The sequence below is a fragment of the Carcharodon carcharias genome, chromosome 10, assembly GCF_017639515.1.
Source record: "Carcharodon carcharias isolate sCarCar2 chromosome 10, sCarCar2.pri, whole genome shotgun sequence".
NCBI classification, from domain to species: domain Eukaryota; kingdom Metazoa; phylum Chordata; class Chondrichthyes; order Lamniformes; family Lamnidae; genus Carcharodon; species Carcharodon carcharias.
The window spans coordinates 120355514-120380029 of NC_054476.1; the positions used below are offsets into that span (position 1 = coordinate 120355514).

Sequence of the window (24516 nt, forward strand, 5' to 3'; positions counted from 1 at the left end):
TCACATCTTGGGGGAATTCCTGCAAGTTCCAGAGCAGCATAAAAGGGGCAAAAAACCTGACTGACTGAGTCTCTGTCCTTCTCCCTGCTTCCTAAAACTGCAAAATACTAAGTTCCCCAGGCAAAAGGCAGAAGAAAACTTATTCTTTTTAAGAAATCCCATTGCCCTCTTTGGAGGAAGTAAAACTAGTGAGCATTACCGTTATTCATTACTCATTGAAACATATAAAATTTATAAAGCACTTAAACGGGCTGATGTTAGGATGATATTTTCCCTGGCTTGGGAGCCTAGAACTAAGGGGTCACAGTTTCAAATTAAGGGGTTGGGCATTTAGGACTGAGATGAGGAGAAATTTCTTCACTCAGCAGATTGTGAAACTTTGGAACCCTTTACCCCAAGAGCTGTGGACATTCAGTCATGGAGCATCTTCAGGAGAGAGGGCAATAGGTTTACAATATGAAAGGAATTAAGGATACGGTGAGAGTGTGGGAAAGTAAATTTAAGGTAGAAGATTGACCATGATCATATTGAGGGGCCAGATTGGCTATTCCTGCTCCTAATTTGTATGTTCTCATTACTCTGTTGCCTATTGAATTTAATGCATTTGAGTGTGATTCTTATGTATTGGAAATAGAAATGCTAAAAAGAAAGTCTAAGTCATGAACTTAGTACTCCCCGTCATGTTTTATTGATTACACCCTTGTTATAAGGCAACATTTCCATTGACTCACCATGAACAACACAAGGAGAGATCTTCTAGTGTACTTGTAATGATATAGGTACAAAGTTTGCTGTCAATGGCGAAGGAGCAGCGCTCTCTGATCATCTTGCTGACAGTTGTCCAGAGTTTTTGGGGGGTTCTCAGTGGGTATATCCCCTAATTTGGTGTTGATTTCAGTGTGCCCACCCCCACCACCCCTTACAGGGAATTTGTGACAGGTAAAGCAACAGTGAATCTCTTCAACTAATCAGATTGAAGGATCCTTACAGAGACACACCAAGTCCAAATCAGGGAGTATAAAACAGCAATATAAATACTATTTAAATGAAACATATAAAGCAAAATGAAAATTGGGAAATACAGATGGGTTTTTTCATATTCTTTCATAGAATGTGAGCATCACTGGCAAGACAAGTATTTATTGCTCTTCTTCAATTGTCCTTGAGAAGGTAGTATTGAACCACTGTCTTGAATCACTGCAGTTGAACTGCCAGGCTTGCTGGGCAATTTCAGAAGGCATCTAGGATTCAACCAAAGTGCTTTGAGTCTGGAGCCACATGTAGGCTAGACTGGGTAACAATGGCAGATTTCCTTCCCTGAAAGAACTTCATGAGCCAGATGGGTTATATTAAGGGAGAGTGATAGGAAACAGAGAGTATGAATATATATTTTTCTATATCTTCAGCATCAAATTTCTTCTGAAGTAACGAGATTCCATACTTACAAAATTATTTTTTCTGGGCCAGAGAGGTTATTCAGCAGTGACTATCATTCATTATGCTGTATAAAACTAACTTACTCCTGAATGCAAAAACCTTAATTTTTTTTCAGCCATTTATAGTGTAGAACTAGTGTATAAGTATCAAAAGATCATGTCATTGCCATCATTTTAATGCTGAGTCTATTAGCAAAGACTACAATGATGCATTCTGTCGAAGAGCAGGGCATCTCTGACAGCAACTTGTGGTTAACTGCTCCTGTGCAGATGCAAAAGTTGATGTCAGACTTGCCTCATAATAATAAGTGCTGGAAGCCTCATGGTCAGTATTAGAACAAAATCTGAGCCATGGCATATCTCCAGTGCCATTATTTAAATGTTTATATAAAGTTAGCAGAAATGATTAACTACTTCTTATAAAAAAACCTTTTGTGAAACTTACTTTTTATCTCAGGAACTAATTGGAGAAGCTGCAGGAAAATTACATACTGGCCGAAGCAGGAATGATCAGGTAAATTGGATACATATTAGAATCATAACATCACACAAGGATTATACCAATTTTTGCATTTATTGTTTTAAAAACTCATTTCCCCCCTTTCCTCCTCCCTAGTTCTTTTATTAATATTTTAAATCTGTAATCTCTGCTTATCAACCCACCTAGCAGTAAAAACTAGTTTCTCCTTATTTACTCCATTTAAGCCCTTCTTGGTTTTGAATGCCTCCATTAAATCTCTTCTCAACCTCTACTGTAGAGAAACTGGGATAGTTCTCCATAATCTCCCCACATTAACTGCTCTCTCATCCCTGGTATCATTCTGGTAAATAAACCCTCCAAGGCTTGAACACCTTAAAATTGCAGTGTTTGGAGTAGATCGTAACAATTCTATCTCGGTCCTAACCAGTGACGTTTAGCATAACATCAGCGATTAAATCCCAGGTGATTTTATTTTCCTTCCTCAGCCCAAGGAAGCTGAAGTGAACTATGGCATCATACTGAGATCATTTAACTCAGCAAAGACCATGGGTTACACCCAGAGACCGCTTTGTTCTGTACAACTGAGTTTTAGTTACCTCAGTTGTTGAAAGAGGGGCCCAAGAAATATTTCTGGTTTGATCACATTTAGATGAATTGATGAGTGCAAGCTTTAGTTAATGCTTTAACGCGATGTGGTTTTACCATGATAGCATGCACATGCTGCTCACATGTTTTATGCATTTGTCAGTGAGCTGTCAAAGAATCGGCATCCATTGTTTTTGCAGGGAATCCAAAGATGCCCTAAAGACCAACGTTTGTTCACTGTTTTTGGCAGATGGTTTTGTGTGTGTCAGTGGATGGGGGTATCACACAGATTTTGGCCTGTTGCCTTTCCGCTCTAAGCTATTCATAACTGTGCACAATTAACTTTTTTATAGGTGGTAACTGATATGCGACTATGGCTGCGAGATGAAATCCATGTTTTGATGGGTCACTTGCAGCAGTTAATAAAAACAATGGTTGAAAGGGCTGCAGTGTAAGTTCTTTATTCTGTACTTCATTATTTTTAGACAGAGTGTAAAACATTTTTCTAATCAATTCACAGATAATAGAGATTTATTTTGCATTATGTGGTTTAAATGATGTAATGTGAATTGAGCAAAATGTCTGGTTTCAGTGGGGAATATATTATTAATCAAAGTAAAACTTTGGACCTGGCCTCTTGTGGTTCTGTCTGCATGTTGAACCTCTGTCTGCAGTATCATAATTCCCTCACCATGTATGGCACTAGTATAGCCAGTTTAATCACTGTCACTATTTGTTTTTCATATCTGTCTTTGTAACTTGGTCTTAACCTCCTGTGCAGTAGGTGCTGACCTCATGTTGGAGTAACCACTCCGCATGGGTTGACGGCTCTCAGGTACTTCTTCCAGGTGACCGTTCTTCCAGCTTAAGGCCAGACAGGGGCTCTCTGAAGGCTACCATTCAGAAAAAAATCAGAGCCATGTCCATTCCAGCCCTCTTTGCATGTCCACATTTCCTGCAGGAGTTACTTTGGTGAGCAGGAGCAAAGATTTTGACTATTTTTTTCCCCTTTCGTTCCTTTCTGCCTAACGCTAAGGAAAAATAAATACAGTTCCAGAACCTTATTGGCACCAGCATCAACTCAATAGTCACTGCAAAAGTCTCAGTGAGCAAGATGGGTGAGGGAGTGGGTTCAAAGCCAAGCCGGATATTGCCTTCACTCGATATGACTTCCACCAGAAGTCTCTGGGTGATGTTATGCAGTGGGATCGGTAGCTGATTTTAATTTCCACTCCCCACCAACCCCCTCCACCCCCCCCACAACTCCCTCCATCGCTGCCTGTTTCTTAATACTTGCTGCTTAACGAGCTGGGCTATCAAACAAATCATTATATTACTATCAAGGAAATTAAGTAAACTTAGATAGTAAAGACCATTCAGTCCATTACATCTGTCCCTTCTGGAGCCTGTGAGTAACAACCTTGCTCATGGATTCTCTGCCCAATTCAGTTTCTTTTCACAAGGTATCAGTTATGAACTATTATTTCTGATAGTCAGTTCCACAAGTGTGTGATTCTGCTAATGCATTGTTAAAATATTTTCTGTTCTGTGTGTTAGTAACTAAGTATCCTTTGTCCTCAGTGAGATTGATATCCTTTTTCCTGGATATACTCATATGCAAAGAGCACAGCCAATTCGATGGAGTCACTGGATTCTGAGGTGATCACTAATTTAATTGGTGTTAGATTAAGCAGCTGAAAGTGGCAGAAACATTCAGAATGATGATAGTTATTAAGCCCATAGTTAAATTTGTTAACACTGATAACAACAGAGGTCACTTTACCATCACGCACTGTGTGATGCATTCATACCGTTAAATCTAATCTTCAAATGACTGCTGTAATATCATGGGATCTGTTCAGAGGTTTGCAAAGAAATAGCTTGAGTATTAGACTAAAAGTTTTTAACCGGCTGGTCAAATTCAGCGATTTCAATCATGAGACGTCAGTGGGCATTATTTAGGGATGATTAAAGTTTGTTTTTATTTCCAGTTTGAAAGTTGTTTCAGTGTTACCATAATAAAAATGGTTATAAATTATGCAAAGAAACAATTGCAATCTTGCTTGTGGTACAAGAAATACCACATTGATTTTTGCCAAAACATGAAACTAAACTCTGCCTGCCCACGTGCATGTAGAAAATCTTGTGGCACTATTCTAAGAAGAGCAGTGAGTTCCTCCAGTGTGCTGGCCAATATGAATATCTCAAGCATCACTACCAAAAATGGATTATCAGGTCATTTGCTGTTGGTAGGCTGTTGCATAACATAACAGTGATCACATTTCAACAGTGGCCTCAGGGTACTGTGGTACATCTAGAAGCTATTAAAGGTGTTATATCAATGTAACTTATTTTAATTTGGCACTGACCACTCAGAAAAGCCCGAAAAAGGTTATTGTCACTTTTTGGAAAATCATTAATATGAATGAACTATAGTGTTGACTACAGACTTGTAAGTGGTTAATTTGTTGCTATATTTTGTTGAACTATCCTGTTTGGTCTATGTTATAGCCACGCTGTTGCCTTGTCTCGTGATGCTGAGAGACTGGACGAAATTAAGAAAAGAACCAATGTCCTGCCATTAGGAAGGTGCTATATCTTTTTTTTATGTATAGAAAGAAATAATAAATATTACATAAGAGTATTGTAGAATGTACAGCACAGAAACAGGCCATTCAACCTAATCTGTCCAGGTAAGCATTTACGCTCCACTGGAACCTTCTCCTGTCTTTCCTTCTCTGACTCTCCCAACATAATCCTTTATTCCCTCTCCCTTATATGCTTACCTGGTTTCCCCTTTAAATGCATCTATGCTATTTGCCTGACCCACTCGTTGTGGTATTAAGTTACACATCCTTATTACTCTCTTGATTTCTTGGCAACCATCTTTTGGCCTCTAGTTTTGCTCTTCCCCACAAATGGAAATATTTTCTCTGCGACTTAAATAATCAAAACCTTTCATGGATTTTAAAGAACTCTATCAGGCTGCCCCTGAGTCTTCTGTTATCAAGAGAAAATATTCATTCATTCATTCATTCCTTATAGATATAACCTCTCATTTCTGAGACCATCCTTATAAATCCTTTCGAAACCTTTCCTGTACCTCTGTATCCTTTTGCATAACATAACAACAAGAATTGTACACAGTACTCCAAGTGTGATCTAACCAAGTTCCAATATAATTTTATTGTAGCTTCTCTATTTTTCAATTCTATTCCTCTAGAAATAGATCCTAGTACTTAGTTTGCTTTTTCATGTCTTGATGAAACTGTCTTGCTACCTTTAGTAATTTATATATTTGAACTCCCAGATCCCTTTGCTCCTTACCCCATTAGATTGTTATTTTGCCAAGTAAAATTTGACCTTATTTTTCTTATCTCATGCTTGTCTGTTGGCGGAGAGGTTGGGGAGTGCTGGATAACTCAGTTGGTTAAACTGCTAAAGTGTGCCTCAGATTAGTGCCAACAGCAAAGAGTTTGATCCTCGTTGTGGTTGGATGCGATTTGGGGCCTGTCTCCTTGCCCACCAGTAGAAGATTAAATCACAGCACTCTGCTGTGGTATGCTGAAGAATCACCTGCCTTCAGGCAAAGTATTCAAGAAGAAGACTTGTCTATGTTGCAATTCATTTAGCACATATATGCCCGTTTCTGCAAGTTTATCAATGTCTTGTAATTTGTTGCAGTCCCCCTCAGTGTTGACTGTAATAACCCCTTCCCAAAATTCGTGTCATCTGCTAATTTAGAAATTGTGTTTTTGATTCCAATGTCTAAACTGTTAATATAAATTGTGAACAACATTGGTCCCAGCATCGATCCTTGTGGGACTCAATTTTTCACCTCTGCCACACTGGGCAGCTACCCTTTACCCCACACTCTGCTTTCTTCAAGTCACCTAGCTATCAATTTTGCTACTTGACCCCTGACTCCACATCTCTGAGCTTATTTGTTAGTCTAACGTTTGGCGTTTTATCAAAGGCCTTTTGGTAATCTAGATAAATTACACTTCAAGCACTAAATTTGTCTAATCTCTCTGGTACCTCTTCAAAGAATTCAAGGAGATTGGTCAAGCAAGATTCCCCTTTTTAAAATCCATGTTGACTATTTATTTTGGTTTCTAGATGTTTTTCTACTCTAGCTGCTCCAATGGTATTTCACATCAAGCCATTTAATTTATAGTGCCTGAAGATGCTAGAGATTAGCTAAAGACCAGGGCTAGTTAGCAAGCAACCAGTTTCCTTTGGCTATTGTAATGCACAGATACACCAAACACAAAACCATTGTATTTTTTGCATAGTTGACATTGAATGCAAAATACATGTTTTTCTTTTGTTTTCTCTACCCTGCCCTCAGTATAGCATTGGAGATCATGGCAACAAAAACTGAGAGCTTAGTTCCCCATTTTCAACTACCCACACTAAAATTGAGGATTAACCATCATACTGCCATTAGGAGTTGGTTTCCTATCCTATTGCGCCAAACTGCTTTTCTAAAAAATACCTTTATTGCTCTGGCCTTAACTAGCATGAAGCTCAGGCACTCAATTCTCCTCTTGAAAACACAGAAGAACATAAATGTGTTCCATATTTCTTTTTGTGACGGATATTTTTATATGAAATGCAGTATTTGTAGTAGTGTGGTGCCTTGTGTTGGGTTTTTTAAACCTGTGTAATTTTCTTTAAACATAAGGAACCAGTAAATATTTCATTCCACTGAACTGACAGAACATCTCACAAAGACACGTGACTGACTAGTGTGAATTGAATTCACGCTGTATCAATATTGATTATACCAATGGGAAGCCAAGAGAAACGTGCAGTTTAATGACGAGGACAGCCACCTCTCGTATCTTTAATATAACGCTTCTTTTATTGAATCATCTTAGTTCTTTGTGTGGTAATTTAATATACTGGTTCTCCTTGCTTGCAAACTGGAACAAGTTTTTCCTTCAATATTAACTGTTTCAATTAGAAATGTCCCATGACCTAATCATTTAAACTTACTGTTTTAATTTCCTAGCGGTGCTATTGCTGGAAACCCCTTTAATATTGACAGAGAATTCCTTTCTAAGGGTAAGTTTTTAAATTTCTAAAAAATGCTCAAGTTTTAGTAGTTGATTAGGACTGTGCTAATTAGTTACTGGCTATTTCAATAACCCTAGAAGACTACTTACTTAATTTTATTTCCTTGTCATATTTTTACATTAGCCTTCCTAAATTGAGTCTAATGGTGTCTAACTATTACTGAATGTATTTTTTGAGCAATACAAATTCATCAATAACTGTGGAAGGTTGAGCGCAGTCCACTGCAGATTGCCCAAGAGGTTAGGGAGTGGAGAGAAAAATGGCAGAAATCTTACCGATAGTTATTCTGAAAAGGATCACAGTCTATTGTGTTTTCTTTAGGACAAATATTTACGTCTAAATTCCCTGGGATTGAATTGCTTAAAATGGGACCTCCAATAAGTTTGTTTATATTGTCCAAGAATTAAACTGCATTACACTAATTATCAAACTGTTTAACTTTCAGAGCTGCAATTTGATGCCATCAGTTTGAATAGCATGGATGCAACCAGTGGACGAGATTTTATTGGCAAGTACAATTCCTTTCACTAACTAAATAATTTGTAAATGATTGTACCGAGAGTAAACACAGTTTTTTTTTTCAAACATAAATGTTACTGACCCTGAAATCTAGGGTAATTCTCTTAGATTCTGCAGTCATAGTGACTATATTTTAAATTTTTCATCCTTGTTTTCAAATCCCTCCTGTGGCTTCACCCCTCCCGATTTTTCTAACCTCCAGCAGTCCCACAACTCCAAATGTTTTGCGCTGCTCCAATTCTGGACTTCTGCACATCCCTGATTCACATTACTCAGCTTCTGGCTGGTATGCCTTCAGTTGCCTTGGCCCTGAACTTACCTCCCTAAACCCCTCCAGCTCTCTATACCTCTCATTCCACCTTCAAAATGCTCATTAAACCCTGCCGCATCGGCCAAATGTTTGGTCATCTGCCCCAGTATGTTTTATGACTTGGTGCCAAGATTTGTTCCTGAGGATGTTCCTGTGAAGCAATGGGACCTTTACTACATTAAAAGCACTACATAAATGCAAGTTGTTATATTGAGATATTCTCTCTGCCTACCTATACGTTTTGTGATGTTGCTTATGAATAAAAACTTAAATCAACCATGTCTGGAGTAAATGGTCTTGCAGTTGTTTTGCTACTTAACATTTCTGCCTATGAATGGGGCAGGATCATTGGGTTTTTGACCTGAGATAATGTGGAAGGGGGAGGGTTCCACCCGAGAGTAATGTCATACCATGTGGTGTTCTGTCTATAATAGGGGTTCTGCCAAGGAAAGAGGTGAGAAAATAATTAAATACCCAGCAGTGGTGGGAGCAAGGATTGATGAGGACTATACATGCATTGTTGCTTTAGATAATGTTATAATTTTTGAATTGTTAGAAGCGGGGAATTATCACAATTTTCCAAACCTGCACAACCTTTCGAACATGGCAGGTTAGTGAAACACAAAGGGGATCAGATGGGGTATTGTGTAACAATTTCTATGGGATTAGCAGGATTGCAATAACAAAGAATGTATTGAGGAAAGCATTTAGAATGAGAAACTGAGATTAATGGTGCATTTCAAAAATTCAATTCCAACAGAAGCATTTAAGAGAATGAATTGTTAGAGATGTGAGGAACTTCTCTTTGGCAAATTTATCTGTACAGGGACTTGTTAGTATAAATGCTGATAATTCAAGTGAAGAGAAGGGTATGTGAGGATTGTTGATTGAGTTTTTGTCCAAGAAAGGAAATATACTGCCTGTAAAACACAAGGGCAATAAGGACATTGATATACTAGAAAAAGGCAAGTTTAGGACTTACATAAGGATATGTTTTCTTAATTAGTTCTTGGGATATGAGCATCACTGGCAAGGCCAGCATTTATTTCCCATTCCTAATTGCCCTCTGAGTGACTTGCAAGGCCATTTCAGAGGACCGTTAAGAGTCAACCACATTGCAATGTGTCTGGAGTCATGGGTAAGGATGACAGGCTTCCTCCCTTGAAGGATATTAGTGAACCAGATGGGTTTTTAATGACCATATGATATTTTTCAATCAGTGAACCGAGCTTCTGGGTAGGATGGTAGAGGCAAAAATCCCATCATTCTTTCTGAAGTAGTTGGATGGTAGGTTTGTGGGATCCTTTCTCCGTGCATGAGCTACAATGGCCAAATGACCTTCATTTGTATCTATCTTGTGATCTGTAAGGAACTCTTCCTTATTTGCACATTGGGCAAGTCAAGAGCAGAAAGTACTGTAGACCCTAAATAGGAGGTCAGGCTGCATCTCTATTCTCTCCACAGATGCTGCCTGACCAGCACCGCTGAGAGTTTCCAGCATTTTCTGTTTTTGTTTCAGATTTCTAACATCTGCAGTATTTTACACTTTAAGCCAACATGTTTTTGTATATTTTTGGCAAAGGAGGAACCGAATGAGCTCTATAAAGTCTCAGAAGCTAAATAGAATCATAAAATCATTAAAAAGTTGCAGCACAGAGGAGGCCATTTGGTCCACCATGTGACTGCTGGCTCTCTGCAAGAGCATTCAGCTAGTTTCATTTCTTTCCCCATAGCCTATAATTTTTTTCTCTTTAGTTGCTTATCCAGTTGCCTTTGAAATTAATTACAATTAGAAGGAAAATGTCTATGGGTGTCTTTTTTTTGTATAAGAAACATCATATTTGCTGCTATAGGTTATGTACTTAACATTTTCCTCTGGTTTATTAAAGCTGAGATTCTGTTCTGGTGCTCCCTGTGTCTGATTCACCTGAGTAAGATATCTGAGGATCTAATCATTTACAGCACCAAGGAATTTGGATTCATAAGCCTGTCTGATGCCTACAGGTAATTCCGGAATCAGTAACTTAGTTAAACTTTCTATTGGAGCTGGTGCCAAAGAACGATACATTTTTTGTTGGGGTTAGGTATACATTTTATCTAGAATTAAATGCGTAAATTTTCCATGGCTGCTGCTGGAAGTTAGAGAATGATAGCTGTGGTTTAGATTAAGAAGCCTAGACAACATACAACCAGAAATATATCCATAAATAACAACATGTAAATCTGAGCTTTGACCTTATCATTCAAGGTTGAAATATTTCTTGCCTTTTCTTTTTAATAGAATTCCTTTATGGATAAATGTTTTGTAATAATTACAGGATTTCTCCTGTGAGCCTTTTGTTTTGAGTGCAGATGTTTGTCTTCCTGTGAGGTGCTTTTCTGCACAGTGTGAAATTCTGACTTTAGTTAGAAGATGATAGTGAAAAGGGCAGAGGGAATTGATTTCTTTATTATTTAGTTAAAATAATCACCCTGGTACATTGCAATATTACTGTTATGACTGCTGGTGAGGAGACCGGAGTCCCAGTTTCAATATTTACACTCGAACCTCACTTATATTCCATATACTTTAGAGTTTATCACTGACACTCCCAACTGCAAACACCTCATGTGAATGTTTTGACACTCCACTGTAGGATGACATGTGCCATCAAAATGGATCATTTTAGCTGCACCTCAGCTGATCAAAAAGCCAACAGATGGAATGGCCAAAACCGTTGTGCCCACACATCGTTTTCAAGTCATTCTAACTGTTAGAGAAACTGTGGGCAGGTTTGAATTTTTAAGCGGGTGTGTGGGTTTCACCTGCTATCTGTTGCTGAGTAGCTGAAGGGAGGCGGGTACAGAATGGGAAGCCAGTCATGGACGCCCCAGGACATTACATGGCCTCACAAAAGGGTCAGCAGAGCAATGGATGGAGGGTGTGGGCGCGGTGCTCAGCATTTGCAATGTAGCTTCCTTGCGCTGTGCGGATGGCAGGGAGAGTGAGCAACAGGTACTCAGGCATTGAGTGAGTCATCACCCCTAGCATTGTGGGGGCAAGGTTGCCAATCACAATAGGGCATCCATCTGTCCAAAAGAAGGCTGCAGCCGACAATGGGGGTGGGCACGAACAGGAAGGGCGGAACCTTGAGCAGCAGGAGGACACTGGAGAGGAGAGAGGGTATGAAAGCGACAGAGGCCATACCCTCATCACAGGATCTACCACCAAAGATGGAGCTATCTGGAGATGACCAAGATCCATTGCCACAGGAGACTGTAACTCTCCAGGCAGATGGTCACAGAGATCAGTGCCCTCGTCACTGAAGACCTCATACCTCACAGCACTGATCACCAAGCTCTGCCAGTGACCATCAAAATCACTTCATTTCAGACTTCTTCCAAGGATCAGCTGCAGACCTTGGTGGCATCTTGCAACCTGAGCTTTGCCAGAGCTGAACAGTACATTCATTTTATGACAGATGATGCCTCACAAGGACAGAGGGCACTGCATCTCACTATCATCGCTGGGTTCCCTGAGGCGCAAAGTATCATCAATTTCACCCAGCGACCACCCAATCAGATTCGTCAGTAGGAAGGGCTTCCACTCCCTCAACTGTTCTCTGACTGCAAATAGAGCCTTCTCCATGTGTGCGTCCGCTTTCCTGACAGCTACTATGACTCCTTCATCTTTCACCAGTCTATATTGCCTCAAATCTTCATTCCAACACCAAGTGTGTGGATGAATCCTAGGAGACACGGGATTTCCCTTGAAGACATGGTTACTAGCCCCTCTCCTGAAGCCCCAGAGGCAAACCAACCAATGCCATCTTCTCACTAAGACAGCCATTGAGCAGACCATCAGGCTTCTGAAGATGCGATATCACTATCTGGATCGATCAGCTGGTGCCCTCTGCAAGGGCCCTGCTCATACTGGTCTGCTGCGCTCTCCATTAAATGACCCCCCCCAGAGAGGTGTGGACTTTGAGGACAGTGAGGGCCTGGAAGGATACAACTCCTGGAACTCATGGTCTCCAACATGAGATCCAGGTCGCCTTTGAAGAAGGGAGGGGCTGCCCTGCTCCTACTGCCAGGCCTCCGGCTCAGCTCGATTCTCCCTAGGGCTGTGAAAGGCTTTGGCACAATCAACAGATTTCTTCCTGAGAGTGCCCAGCACCTCAGTGATGGCTGACTTGAGGAGTCTAAACCACTCCCACACCTCACCTGACCCACCTCTGTTCCCGTCCCACTGGCTGTAATTGGCTAGGAACCCATTTCCCTATCAGTTAAGAATTCATCCATGTGAAAATCAGGGTGGTAATCAGTTACCCACTGGAGGCAGATTCCTGGCCTGAAAACAATCCCAACTCTTGATTACGGTCTCCATGGCAAAAAATCCAGCCCCGTCTGTCTGCTTAAGGCAAGTTTCTACAACCGTGGTGGTGACATAGGAGAACTGATTCCTCAAGTAGTTGCCCAATATACCCCAAGAGGAAGTTCCACTTCCTTCATATGGTTAATTGTGAAAGGGTGTGAACCTCTTTGAAAGTCTGCTGTCATTCAGAGTGCCACGGGGACTGCTTTGTTCCACTTCTGCTTAGAGGGTGTCAGTTATGTGCATTTTAAAGGATGGGTGGAGTAAGAAAAGAGAACATCTGTTATGAGTTTTCATGTTCTTTCAGCACTGGGAGTAGCCTGATGCCCCAGAAGAAGAATGCAGACAGTTTGGAACTGATTCGAGGCAAGGCTGGTCAAGTGTTTGGGCGGGTAAGTATATTGTGATATTGTGTGGCAGTGTAATTGAGGAGTCACATTAGTCCAGCTGTTCCCTCGTTCTAACTCCATGAGCATTTATAACTGAGCTGCACATTTTGGATTTCAGTCAATAAATCCAAATACAATCTAAACTATTGATTCATATGTGTATTCCCTCATGAAATTAAATGTTCCAATTTCAAAACCCACATCCTTTTTTAAAAAAGTAGTCACAAACCTGAGAAGTCAGCAAGATATTGAGAACTTAGGCACATTACCAAAACTGTGTAGAGGTTTGTGCAAGATCTGATCTGGGAATGTTTGAAGTTTTCACGCAGTCCAAAGTGCAAACTATTAATGACTCAGCACTGTAGTGTCTCAGCTTTTGTGTGTATCTATGTACACTTAATCACTTTCATTAAAACTCAAATTCCAAAACAAAACATAAAATCATTGGTTACAGTGCAGAAAGAGGCCACTCAGCCCTATGTGTCCATATAGACTTTTTGCAAGAGCAACTCAGCTAGTCCCTGTCGCCCACCCTTTTCCCATAGCCCTGCACATATTTTCTCTTTAGACAATTGTCCATTTCTCTTTGAAAGGCATGATTGAATCTGCCTCTACCACACTCTCAGGCAGTGCATTCTCTATCCTAACCACTCACTGCGTTAAAAAATTTCCTCAGCACCCATCATGCTAAAATCCCAGTCATGCTAAAATCGCGGTGCAAAAATTAGTCTTCACAGTTAATGTAGACTGCATGGAAGTGGTATTTTTACCCCAAATATTTTTCCCTCCTTTTGCTGGGCTCCAGTTTCACACGAGCACTGACTTCCATCATGTCCAAGTGACTATAGCCAGGATTTTTCAGATGGCAGAGTTTCCCTTCCCGATATCTGAGGAATCAGTGGTGAACACATCCTCTCTAATATTGGCTGTCCCACAGCCATTTAATGCTCCGACGAGTGTTAATTGGCTGGAGGTGGGACTTTCGCCCCTCACTCGAGAGGAGAGAGCTGCCAGCCAATCAAATTGCTTTCTAGTCCCAGCATCTCAGCTACATTGGACAGGACTGGGACAGCAAGCAGTCCCCAGAATCATAAGTCGCGGACCTGCAGAACCAGGTAAGTTTTGGGGTTCTCGGGGCAAAGAGGGGATGTGAGGCCCAAGGGATGGGCAGAGGGGTGGTAGACAGAGGGGGCTACGGGTGTTGGTGAAGAGGCCAGGGAGGGAGCAAGCAGCCTCAGGTGTCAGACCTTTTGTTTTTGGGGGAGGGGTGCACCTGATACTGAAAGGAGCCTGCTGATGGAGGTGCCCCCCACCCCCACCATCTTCCTGCCCAAGGTCTGAGTAGGGTAACTTTTCGGGCTTCCCCCTGCTTCTGAACTCCTCCCACCAGCCTGAAAACTGAGGCAGGGTAGTAAACAGCCCTTAAGTGGTCATTAATTGGCCACTTAAGGACCTCGATTGGGGCAGGGATGGGGCTACCGGCCAGGCCTTACCTGTCCCACCATAAAATTGCGGAGAGGTCAGGGCAGGCGAGAGCCCAGTGGGAAGGCCGTCCGAAGAATTTTAAAGTCACCACTGCCCCCCCCCCCACCCCAACACCCCTCCACCCCCCACCTCCGTCTACAAACCTGCCAGTGGGGGAACATAAGATTCTGCCCAATGTTTTACATGAACTGTGTATCCACTGGCAATTAACCCACTGAGGACATCACAGCCGAATGTGGTCCTTGTGTAAATTTCAAGCAGGTATTGGTGCAATGGCACCACAAGTGTTTATAACCCCTCCTTGTGTTGACACATGTTCGAACCCAGGAATCACCACAACCAGTTGTAGGTCTCCAACTGCATAGAGAGTCCAATGAACGATTTGACTGATGCAACTGAGAATTTTTTAACAAAGCTCTTTGTTGATTCTGAATTGCAGCAATGTGTTGATTCTGAATTGCAGCAATGTGTTGATTCTGAATTGCAGCAATGTGTTGATTCTGAATTGCAGCAATGTGTTGATTCTGAATTGCAGCAATGTGTTGATTCTGAATTGCAGCAATGTGTTGATTCTGAATTGCAGCAATGTGTTGATTCTGAATTGCAGTAATGTGTTGATTCTGAATTACAGTAATGTGATATTTGCTGTAAAAATCCACTGCACAAGTTGAAATTTCAGAGCAATTTTTCAACGATTTGGATGGTATGACTTTTGCGCTGATGTCATTGGTGATTCTGTGCCAGCAGTCTAATGTATGTGTGTGCAAAACCAATGCGCTAGGTTTGACAACATTTGAAATTCCCCATCTCTGGTTTTCTATTGAAGTACTCTTCTTATTTTTTGTTTTACAGTGTTCCGGATTTTTAATGAGTCTTAAAGGACTGCCAAGCACATACAATAAGGATTTGCAGGTATGCCAGACCTGTTTTAGGAGCCACTGTTGGTGATGGGTGTTGAAGTCCCCAAACCAGAGTACATTCTGTGCCCTTGCCACCCTCAGTGCTTCCTCCAAGTGGTGTTCAACATGGAGGAACACATTCATCAGCTTGTCAGGGGGAGGGGGTGGCACAGTCGTAAGAGGTAATCAGCAGGATGTCCATCAGCTTGCCCACATTTGACTTGATGCCATAAGACTTCACAGGGTCCGGAGTCGATGTTGAGGACTCCCAGTGCAATTCCTTCCTGACTCTATACCATGCCGCCACATCGTCTGGGTCTATCCTGCCAATGGGACAGGACATACAAAAGGATGGTGATGGTGGTGTCTGGGACATTATCTGTAAGGTATGATTCCTTGAGGATGACTATGTCAAGCTGTTGTTTGACTAGTCTGTGGGACAGCTCTCCCAATTTTGACACTAGCCATCAGATGTTAGGAGGATTTTGGAGGGCTGAGTTTGCCGTTGTCCTTTCCAGTGCCTTGGTCCATGCCAGGTGGTCCATCCAGTTTCATTCCTTTTAGACTTTTAAGTGGTTTGATACAACTGAGTGGCTTGCTAGGCCATTTCAGCAGGCATTTATGAGTCAATCACATTGTTTCTGCAGTGCATCTTGTACACATTGCATTGGTTGTGCCGCACCTAGCATTAAATTTGGCAAACGCACCTCTGATTCCTTCTCCGTCCTAATGTTGGCCAATAGGTTAGAGAATTAAACTGGCTGCTACCCGAGCTTAGGCGGGAACTGTTTAAAACTAGCTCCTGCGACCCTCAAACCGCTGTCTAAGAAGAACAACCACTTGGATGAGTTCCGCAATCAGCATCAGAGAACCATAGAGTTTCAATGAACCTAAGTTGCCATTCAGCCCATTTTGCCAATATTCCTAGAAAAACGCAAAACTAAATTCTACTGCCCTTTCCTCTGCACAAAGTCTTTCCCTGTACATCAGCAAGAAATTGATCTTTTTAGGAGGGGAAGGGAGAAAATTGAGGTGAGGAAAGAAGGAAGTAAAGAATGAAATAGTGTCGTCCATTATGAATTGTGAAAATCTGTTTCATTTTTACAGGAAGACAAGGAGGCAACATTTGAAAGCATCGACACCATCTCTGCAGTACTCCAAGTGGCATCAGGTGTGCTGTCTACATTAAAGGTAATGGCCTCCTCATTTTAGCTTCAGGATAATATTAATGCTGAGTGGCACACTGGGAAAACGTCTGTATTTCATGCCTGACGCCTTGATTGGAATCCAACCTGGAATGCTGGAATCAAGGTTCCACTGTTTGCTGACTGTAAGGACAACATCAAACCTGGAGTGTTTGTGCCTCCCTTTCCATTCTGCATCCAAAATTTACACAGTTACACTCAGCGGATTGGGAATTGCAAAGATTCATGCTACTGTAGTAGCGTTTCTAAGGCAAGACTAAAGGATGTCATTAGCATTGAGTAAAGGAAGTTTTAATCTATAGGTGGGAATTCACTTGATGCAATATTCAATGACCAAATTGAACAAACTTTCCATTGCTCAAGGTTTTGACCTTTTAGCAAAACTTAAAACACCTCAACAATTATGTCATTGCCATCTCACGGCAATTAACTTAAAGACACCCTATGGATCTATTACTTTAGAACAGGCGCTATTCTGGACCTAGTTTTAGATTTGTTCTTTGTAAACAATAATTTAACATTTATCAAGATTATCATTACTGCCAATTTCTAGTTGCAGAGCTTTTACAACTTTTATACAATATTGGGAAAAATATTTAAATTCTTGTTAAATGCTTGTAGGAATCAGGAGCTAAAGTCTTACTCTGAGTACTTTTTGTTGAGACACAACTGCCTGACTATCTCCTAATTCTGTTCCTTTTAAATGTTATTCCAAATTCTCATTAGGCTAATGTTTTATTCTATAAGGTTGGAGTAGGGGGAGCATGGTGAAATACTTTGAATAAGAAGTATTTCCCCTAGACTTTCATGCTGCTTTGAAGGGTGGTATGGTGGTAATATCACTGGACAAGTAGTCCAGAAGTCCCAGGCTAATAAGGACACAAGTTCAAATCCCACCATGGCAGCTGGTGGAATTTAAATTCTGCAGTCTGCAATTGAAAATTAGTATCAGTAATGGCAACCATGAAAGCATCATCAATTGTTGTAAAAATCCACCTGGTTTCACTAGCGTCCTTTAGGGTAGGAAATCTGCCATCTCTACCTGGTCTGGCCTACATGTGACTCCAGACCCACAGCAATGTGGTTGACTCTTAACTGACCTCTGAAAATGGCCCAGTAAGCCACAATGTTCAAGGGCAATTAGGGACAGGCAACAAATGCTGGCCTTGCCAGCAGTGCCCACTCCCATCAAAGAATTAAAAAAAGAGTTTAGTTAATTGTGTGCAATGTTACTTTTTCCTGAAGGTTCATGAAAATGCCATGGAGAAGGCTTTGAGCCCAGACATGCTGGCTACAGATCTGGCTTACTACTTGGTTCGAAAGAAGGTGAGCATTTTTGCTATGCCTTAAAGCTGAAGCTGTTTTTTAATGCCCATCAGCATCGCCCAGTGAATTTAGCAGTTGCACGTTTGCAGCAACTGGAGATCTTCCGGCAAGAAAGTCATTGTGGATTAGCAAGCATTGTCTTCCTTAAAACCACCAGTCAATAACAATGGTGCAAAAGTCAGACCCATCTGCTGTTCATTGACCAATTCCAAATAAGTCTATTTAAGGTCAGCTGGTGCCTTACAGCCTAGAGCTCTAGGCTTGGGCTATCCTGCTGTGGTGTCGAGAGCCACTGAGCATCATGTACAGTAACACAAGTAGTTGCCCAGCAACTTCTAGCTGGACGATTAGATCTGCTGCTTTGCTGTACACCTCAGCCCTATTCCGCAGATCTCTCCACTCAATCAGCCATTACACCATCACCCTCTTATTGAGCGTAACAGTGATGTAACCCCCACAATCTCTTATAGTGTAGCCTACTTCATTAGGAAAATTAACATTGGCAGTTAACAAATGCACAAGTTCCAAAAGTCATGCAGTTCTCAAAAAAGTTACTCTACACTAAGTTTAATTTCAAATTAAGAGATTTCTACAGTATTAGAATATCAATTCCATTAACGATATTGGAATGTGCATCTTGGTTCTGTATGTCTCTCTGCTTTTCTGATTGCACAGATTGCTTCGTTACTCATGAAGTTTGATGATACTTCAGCAGTGATAATAAATCAAAACCTATTGCCTTTTTGTTTTTATGTGAAATAATCCCTAGAAACACAGACTTAGATGGGATGTTGTTACAGCCTATCAAGCATTAAGCAGTGATAAAGGATGCAAAGTCGAAGTTACTAAACTGTGACTGTTTTGTTTTTGTTGCCTTTGTTTTGTTAAAGCCTTCAATCATTTCAGAAATCTAACCATCATTTCAGTGATTTTCAACTCAGTCTGGTTAACCTCTAATATTCTGGTTTGAAGTATCTCTATCTAAATGGGCCCGTGATGCCTAGTTCTATTGAAGACTACAAACATCCCATGTACAATGGTTACCATATAATTAGATATTCCACGTGGTTAAACTTTGTGTGTGTGTGTGTGTGTGTGTGTGTGTGTGTGTGTGTGTTTGTGTTTGTTGGCATACTTTTCAGTCTGCTTCTGAATTATTGACTAGATTTGACTCTTTGCAGATGCCTTTTAGAGAAGCCCACAGTGCTTCAGGAAGAGCTGTTCATTTGGCAGAAGTGAAAGGTATTGAAGTAAATCAGCTCTCCCTGGATGATTTGAAGACCATTAGGTATGTATTATAGAACAATTGCATTCATCTTTATTGGTAAGGGTTGATATCAATACACAAAACAATAGTGAGTCACTACAGGTTGGTGATTCGCTTTTCAAGCTAGTTCTTTTTCAGTGCCATTGTTTGACATTTAAGAGTAGGGGCTATGAGAAGATACAAGAGGGTAATATAAGGAGCAAGTAGGAGTTGAGGCCTAAGCAGATGGGATTTGGATTGGGGTAGACAAGGAACAAGTCGCAGGAAGCCCAAGTTAGGGCTGAGGCAGTGCTGGTGAAATTATGCTTGGGAAGGCGGATGGCTGATGAGGAAGAGGTAGAAGATTTCCTGTAGAGATAGGGTAAGACTTGCGTCTTTCTGTGTTTCTAGTTGTATCTGAACATTGAAGTTGGGAAATCAATGGGCTCTCGAAAGGAAGCAGAATTTGTTTCTGTTTTAACAGAAGGTGGAACTGATTTGTTTCTGACTAGTACTTAATTAAATCTACTTTGGAAAAACATCTAAATAGTGTTTTTATACCTAGGAGTAGAACAGCTGGTTATGTTTGAACAAATTAAGTTAACTTGAAATTTACATGTCATTTATTGGGGAAAAACATTTTGTTTTGAATTTATCTCCTAATTACCAAATCAAGGAAGGAAACTATTTTCAACGAAGATACAGAATTATTGCTATTACAATTTAGAAAATCCTTGTATACCCATGAAAGAGTTTTACTGTGAATTTTTCATTTTGCTTATCTTGTGTGCCTACTCTAGGGCCTGAATCTTCTGGTTGGCGTGCAGGGGCAGGCCCCGCTCGCCGACACGTAAAATGGCGTGTGGTTGAGCGTGCAGTCCAACGTCACCACACGCCATTCAGATCTTCAGTTCAGCGGGCGAGCACCGGAGTTGGCTGCATGTCCACCGAACAATCAAAGGCCTATTAAGGCCATTTAAATACCAATTAAAAGAATTAACATAGCTGCTTGTCCAACCTTAAGGTTGGCGGGCAGGCGAAGAGCCCAGGCAGCCTTTGCATTTAGCATGAAACCTCATCCACAGGCAGAATGAGGTTTCATGAAGGCTTTATAAAACAAATGAAAATTTTTATTAAAAATCAGCGACATGTCCCAGCTCATGTGACACTGTCACATGAGGGGACACGTCTGAATAATTTTTTTCTTTCTTTATTTCAAATAATAATCAAACTAATCTCCCTGAGGCAGCTCTGCGCGTCAAGGAGATTTCTGCGCTCTTTCGCATGCATGCGCGAAAGAGCACAGGCCCCGACTCAGCCTCCTTCCCCCCTACTCGCACAGGGAGTGTTCAGTGCTTCGGGTGCATGTCACGCTAAGCGGACCTTAATTGGCCCGCCCACGTAAAATGACAGCGCGCTGCTGACCGTGGGCAGAGATTGACCACGCGCCCACCTGCGCCAGCTCCCGCTCAGCACCCCTAATGGGGAGAAAATTCTCCCATAGGTGTAATTTTTCATTTGAAATGTGGGAGGTGGGGATTGATTTAAAAAACAAGTTAAACAGAATGTGCTAATTATAATTCCAGTAAAGGTTCAGGGTAAGCATGTATCAAGGCTTTACCACATAAGTGTTTGTTTTGCACTAGGATATGTTTGATGTCGGAACAATCACCTTTGTTGCAAATCGCCTGAGTAACAATGGTCTAAGTGTTGTGTTCCATCTAATAAAATGTCTCTCTCTTTTGCAAAAAGTCCCCTGTTTGAGAGTGATGTGTCGAAGGTGTGGAATTACACCAACAGTGTGGAGCAGTATGCAGCAGCTGGAGGCACTGCAAGAAGCAGCGTGACTTCACAGATTGAGCAACTGAGAGTATGGCTAAAAAGAAGACAGAGCACTTAAGATTGTCCACTCTTGTGGACAAGTACGATTGGATAGACTGAACATCCAAATGATTCGCATTGGAAATATGATAGATTTTTCCTCCTGTTAACTACAGGAAGAGTATTCTATTGGGGGAAACATTTCTGCTAAATAGCAAAGGTTTTTGGGTTAAGACAAAATCTGGCTGGCAAGTTGCCATGGTGATGGTGTTAAATTGAGTAATTATAATTGGCAATAAAATTGAGTTTAAATTGTATAAAGATTATCATATGTTATTGTATCCTGCTGTAATAATTGATGTATGAGAGAAAGCTTTAACAAAATAAATCTAGATAGAATAGTCTGAGACTGATTTCACGGTGCTGCATCCACTTCTATTTTAATCTCTTTTGGAGTAATGGAAATCTCAAACTGGGACATTTAATAATCATTTATGGAGTAGAGAGTTCTCGAATAGTGCCTCACACATGAGCTGCTATTGAAGCCACCCTGTTCGGGTTTGAAGGGTGATTTTAACAACAGTGTAGATAGGCAAACCAGAGATATAATGGCTACTGCAAGCTGAAGCATTCCTTAGCACCTTCACACAGGCTGTACTGTTCTTCACAACTGAAGTCATCTTTCCAGGAATCCATTTCTGGTTACTTGACGAAGGGATTTCAAAACAGTTTTTTTTTATTTCAAACTTTTTCTTTTCCTATTGGCATCCACCTCAACATGTCACTGCTGAACTGAAGAACCTTTCACCACATGTGCTGAAGGCATACCTTTTCTCTATGGTTAAAATGCTAGAATACCAGTGGCAGGGTGTGTATATGTTAACACAAAGCAGTGGAAAATGCCTGCAGCAAACAAAGAAAAGCTTGTATAGTTGAGTTCTGCAGTGTAACACATTTATAAAAAAAACAAAGATAGGTCCATTTGATCTGTTAAAAAGGTCAACTATACAGAACCCACATGGTGTTATGATGTGAATCAGTGCCCACAGCCTCACACAGGCAGGATGCCTGATCTCCGCCTGGATTCTATTGATGCCACTGTGTCAGCTAATGAGTCGGAAGCAAGGTGGGATGTCTGGCAAACAGTATTTGACAGCAAGGCCCATTTCCTCAGCTGCTGACTCTCACAGATCTTGTGGCCAATTTCAGAGCTGCATCGATAGAAACCTGAAACAGGTTGACTGACGATCCGAGAAAGGTTTGTGATCCAAGTAAAGGACTGGGAACAATTACACAGCAACCTCTCCAGTTGGGCAAAGTCTCAAAATACAAAACAATAGACATTATTCATCAGCACACTCTTCAAACCAGTTATCTTGCATTCACATAGTGCCTTTCACATCCTTAGGACCTCACAACCTATGAATTACTTTTCAAGTGCAGTTAATATTGTAGGCAGATCTGAATAGAGCAAGGTCCCACAACCAGTGAGGTTGATGTGTTGGTGGTGTTCAAAGAGGGATTAATTTTCACCATGAAAACTCTGCATTTCTTTGGTGGCATGAGGACTGGCCCTTGTGAGTCAGGGGGGTGGGGAGTGGTGGAAAAAATATCAAAATGGAGGACAGATTTCACGGTTTGAAGTTGTTGAACTCAATGTTGAGTCCCGAAGGTTGTAAAGTGCCTAATCGGAAGATGAGGTGCTGTTCCTCCAGTTTGCATCTGGTTTCACTGGAGCATTGCAGCAGGCGAAGGACAGAAATGTGAGCGTGAGAGTGCTCTTGTCCCCATGTTTTGCTTTCGGAAAGTACTAACCCTTGTTCTGCTATCTGACCTTTATGCTACTAAAACACAAGCCTTAGACTTTAACACTATCACTACCATTCCCTTTGTCTTGTGCCCATGACACATTTGTCATTTAATCTCTCCTGAGCTCTTACCTATCCCTGACTATTTTCTCCACTTGCTCCACCCACTCCAGTGCAGTATAAAACCCACCATATTTCTACCTCTCTTCAGCTCTGAAGAAGAGCCATATGGACACGAAACGTTAACTCTGTTTCTCTTTCCACAGAAGCTGTCAGAGCTGCTGAGTTTTTCTAGCATTTCTTGTTTTTATTTCCAGGAGCCACAGTATTTTCCTTTTGTTCTTTTTATTTCGCTGGCTTGTTTCTTTATCCCTTCATGTTGCATTTAAATGACTATTATATAGCCATTCATGCCTCATCTGGACACAACCTTTGTCCCCTTACTATATCCATTATCACTCTCTTTAATTTTTGCATGAAATCTTTTGTTAGTTAATCTCTCCTGACTTCCACCCAATCACAGACCTCCACTTTTGTTCTTCCTGGCACTCCTTCCCCCACCGCCACTGACTTAAAAACTCTTACCTTTCTATTCATCGTCCTGAAACGTTAACTCTGTATCTCTCTCCACAGATGCTGTCTGACTTGCTGAGTATTTTTCAGCATCTTTTGTTTTTATTTCAGATTCCCAGCATCCATAGTATTTTGCTTTTCTCAAATGTTTTTTAGCTGCAACTCTAAACAGGAATTCTGGTTGCACTTGCATCCATGAGGATTTTCCAGAAAGGAATCTTCCAAGAGTGTCTGGGTACATGATGCACGTTCATTTAAGCACATGGATGAGCACCTGGCATATACACCTCCAACTTCTCAATCTGTACTTGCAGATAGATAGATAGAAGCAGCACAGAACAGGGTAAATGTTTCAACCTCTTGAGTGTCTTTGAAGAGGCCACTTGCCAAATCAAACAGTCAAAGAAGATCGTTATGAATGTAAAAACAAAAAAACTGCGGATGCTGGAAATCCAAAACAAAAACAGAATTACCTAGAAAAACTCAGCAGGTCTGGCAGCATCGGCGGAGAAGAAAAGAGTTGACGTTTCGAGTCCTCATGACCCTTCGACAGAACTTGAGTTCGAGTCCAAGAAAGAGTTGAAATATAAGCTGGTTTAAGGTGTGTGTGTGGGGGGCGGAGAGATAGAGAGAGAGAGAGGTGGGGGGGTGGGGTGTGGTTGTAGGGACAAACAAGCAGTGATAGAAGCAGATCATCAAACGATGTCAACAACAATAGTACAATAGAACACATAGGTGTTAAAGTTAAAGTTGGTGATATTATCTAAACGAATGTGCTAATTAAAAATGGATGGTAGGGCACTCAAGGTATAGCTCTAGTGGGGTTTTTTTTTATATAATGGAAATAGGTGGGAAAAGGAAAATCTTTATAATTTATTGGAAAAAAAAGGAAGGGGGAAACAGAAAGGGGGTGGGGATGGGGACAGAACACCTGCGGTCTGTCCGCAAGAATGACCCAAACCTCCCTGTCGCTTGCCATTTTAACACTCCACCCTGC

The 24516-nt window shown here is 41.1% G+C and overlaps 1 protein-coding gene across 3 annotated transcripts in view; it reads left to right on the plus strand.

The window, feature by feature from the left end:
- The window catches only part of asl (argininosuccinate lyase), a 40464-nt gene extending 18913 nt beyond the window's left edge, over positions 1–21551 (plus strand). For all 3 annotated transcript variants that reach the window (XM_041198433.1, XM_041198432.1, XM_041198434.1), the window contains 13 exons: positions 1894–1950; positions 2856–2953; positions 4084–4161; positions 5014–5091; positions 7520–7572; positions 8030–8092; positions 10303–10417; positions 13075–13159; positions 15494–15553; positions 16648–16731; positions 17991–18071; positions 19253–19359; positions 21070–21551. In XM_041198433.1, the coding sequence (XP_041054367.1) occupies positions 1894–1950; positions 2856–2953; positions 4084–4161; positions 5014–5091; positions 7520–7572; positions 8030–8092; positions 10303–10417; positions 13075–13159; positions 15494–15553; positions 16648–16731; positions 17991–18071; positions 19253–19359; positions 21070–21217 (1107 nt within the window). In that variant the 3' untranslated portion in view covers positions 21218–21551. The remainder of the gene's footprint in view (positions 1–1893; positions 1951–2855; positions 2954–4083; positions 4162–5013; positions 5092–7519; positions 7573–8029; positions 8093–10302; positions 10418–13074; positions 13160–15493; positions 15554–16647; positions 16732–17990; positions 18072–19252; positions 19360–21069) is intronic.
- Positions 21552–24516: the final 2965 nt, after the last annotated feature.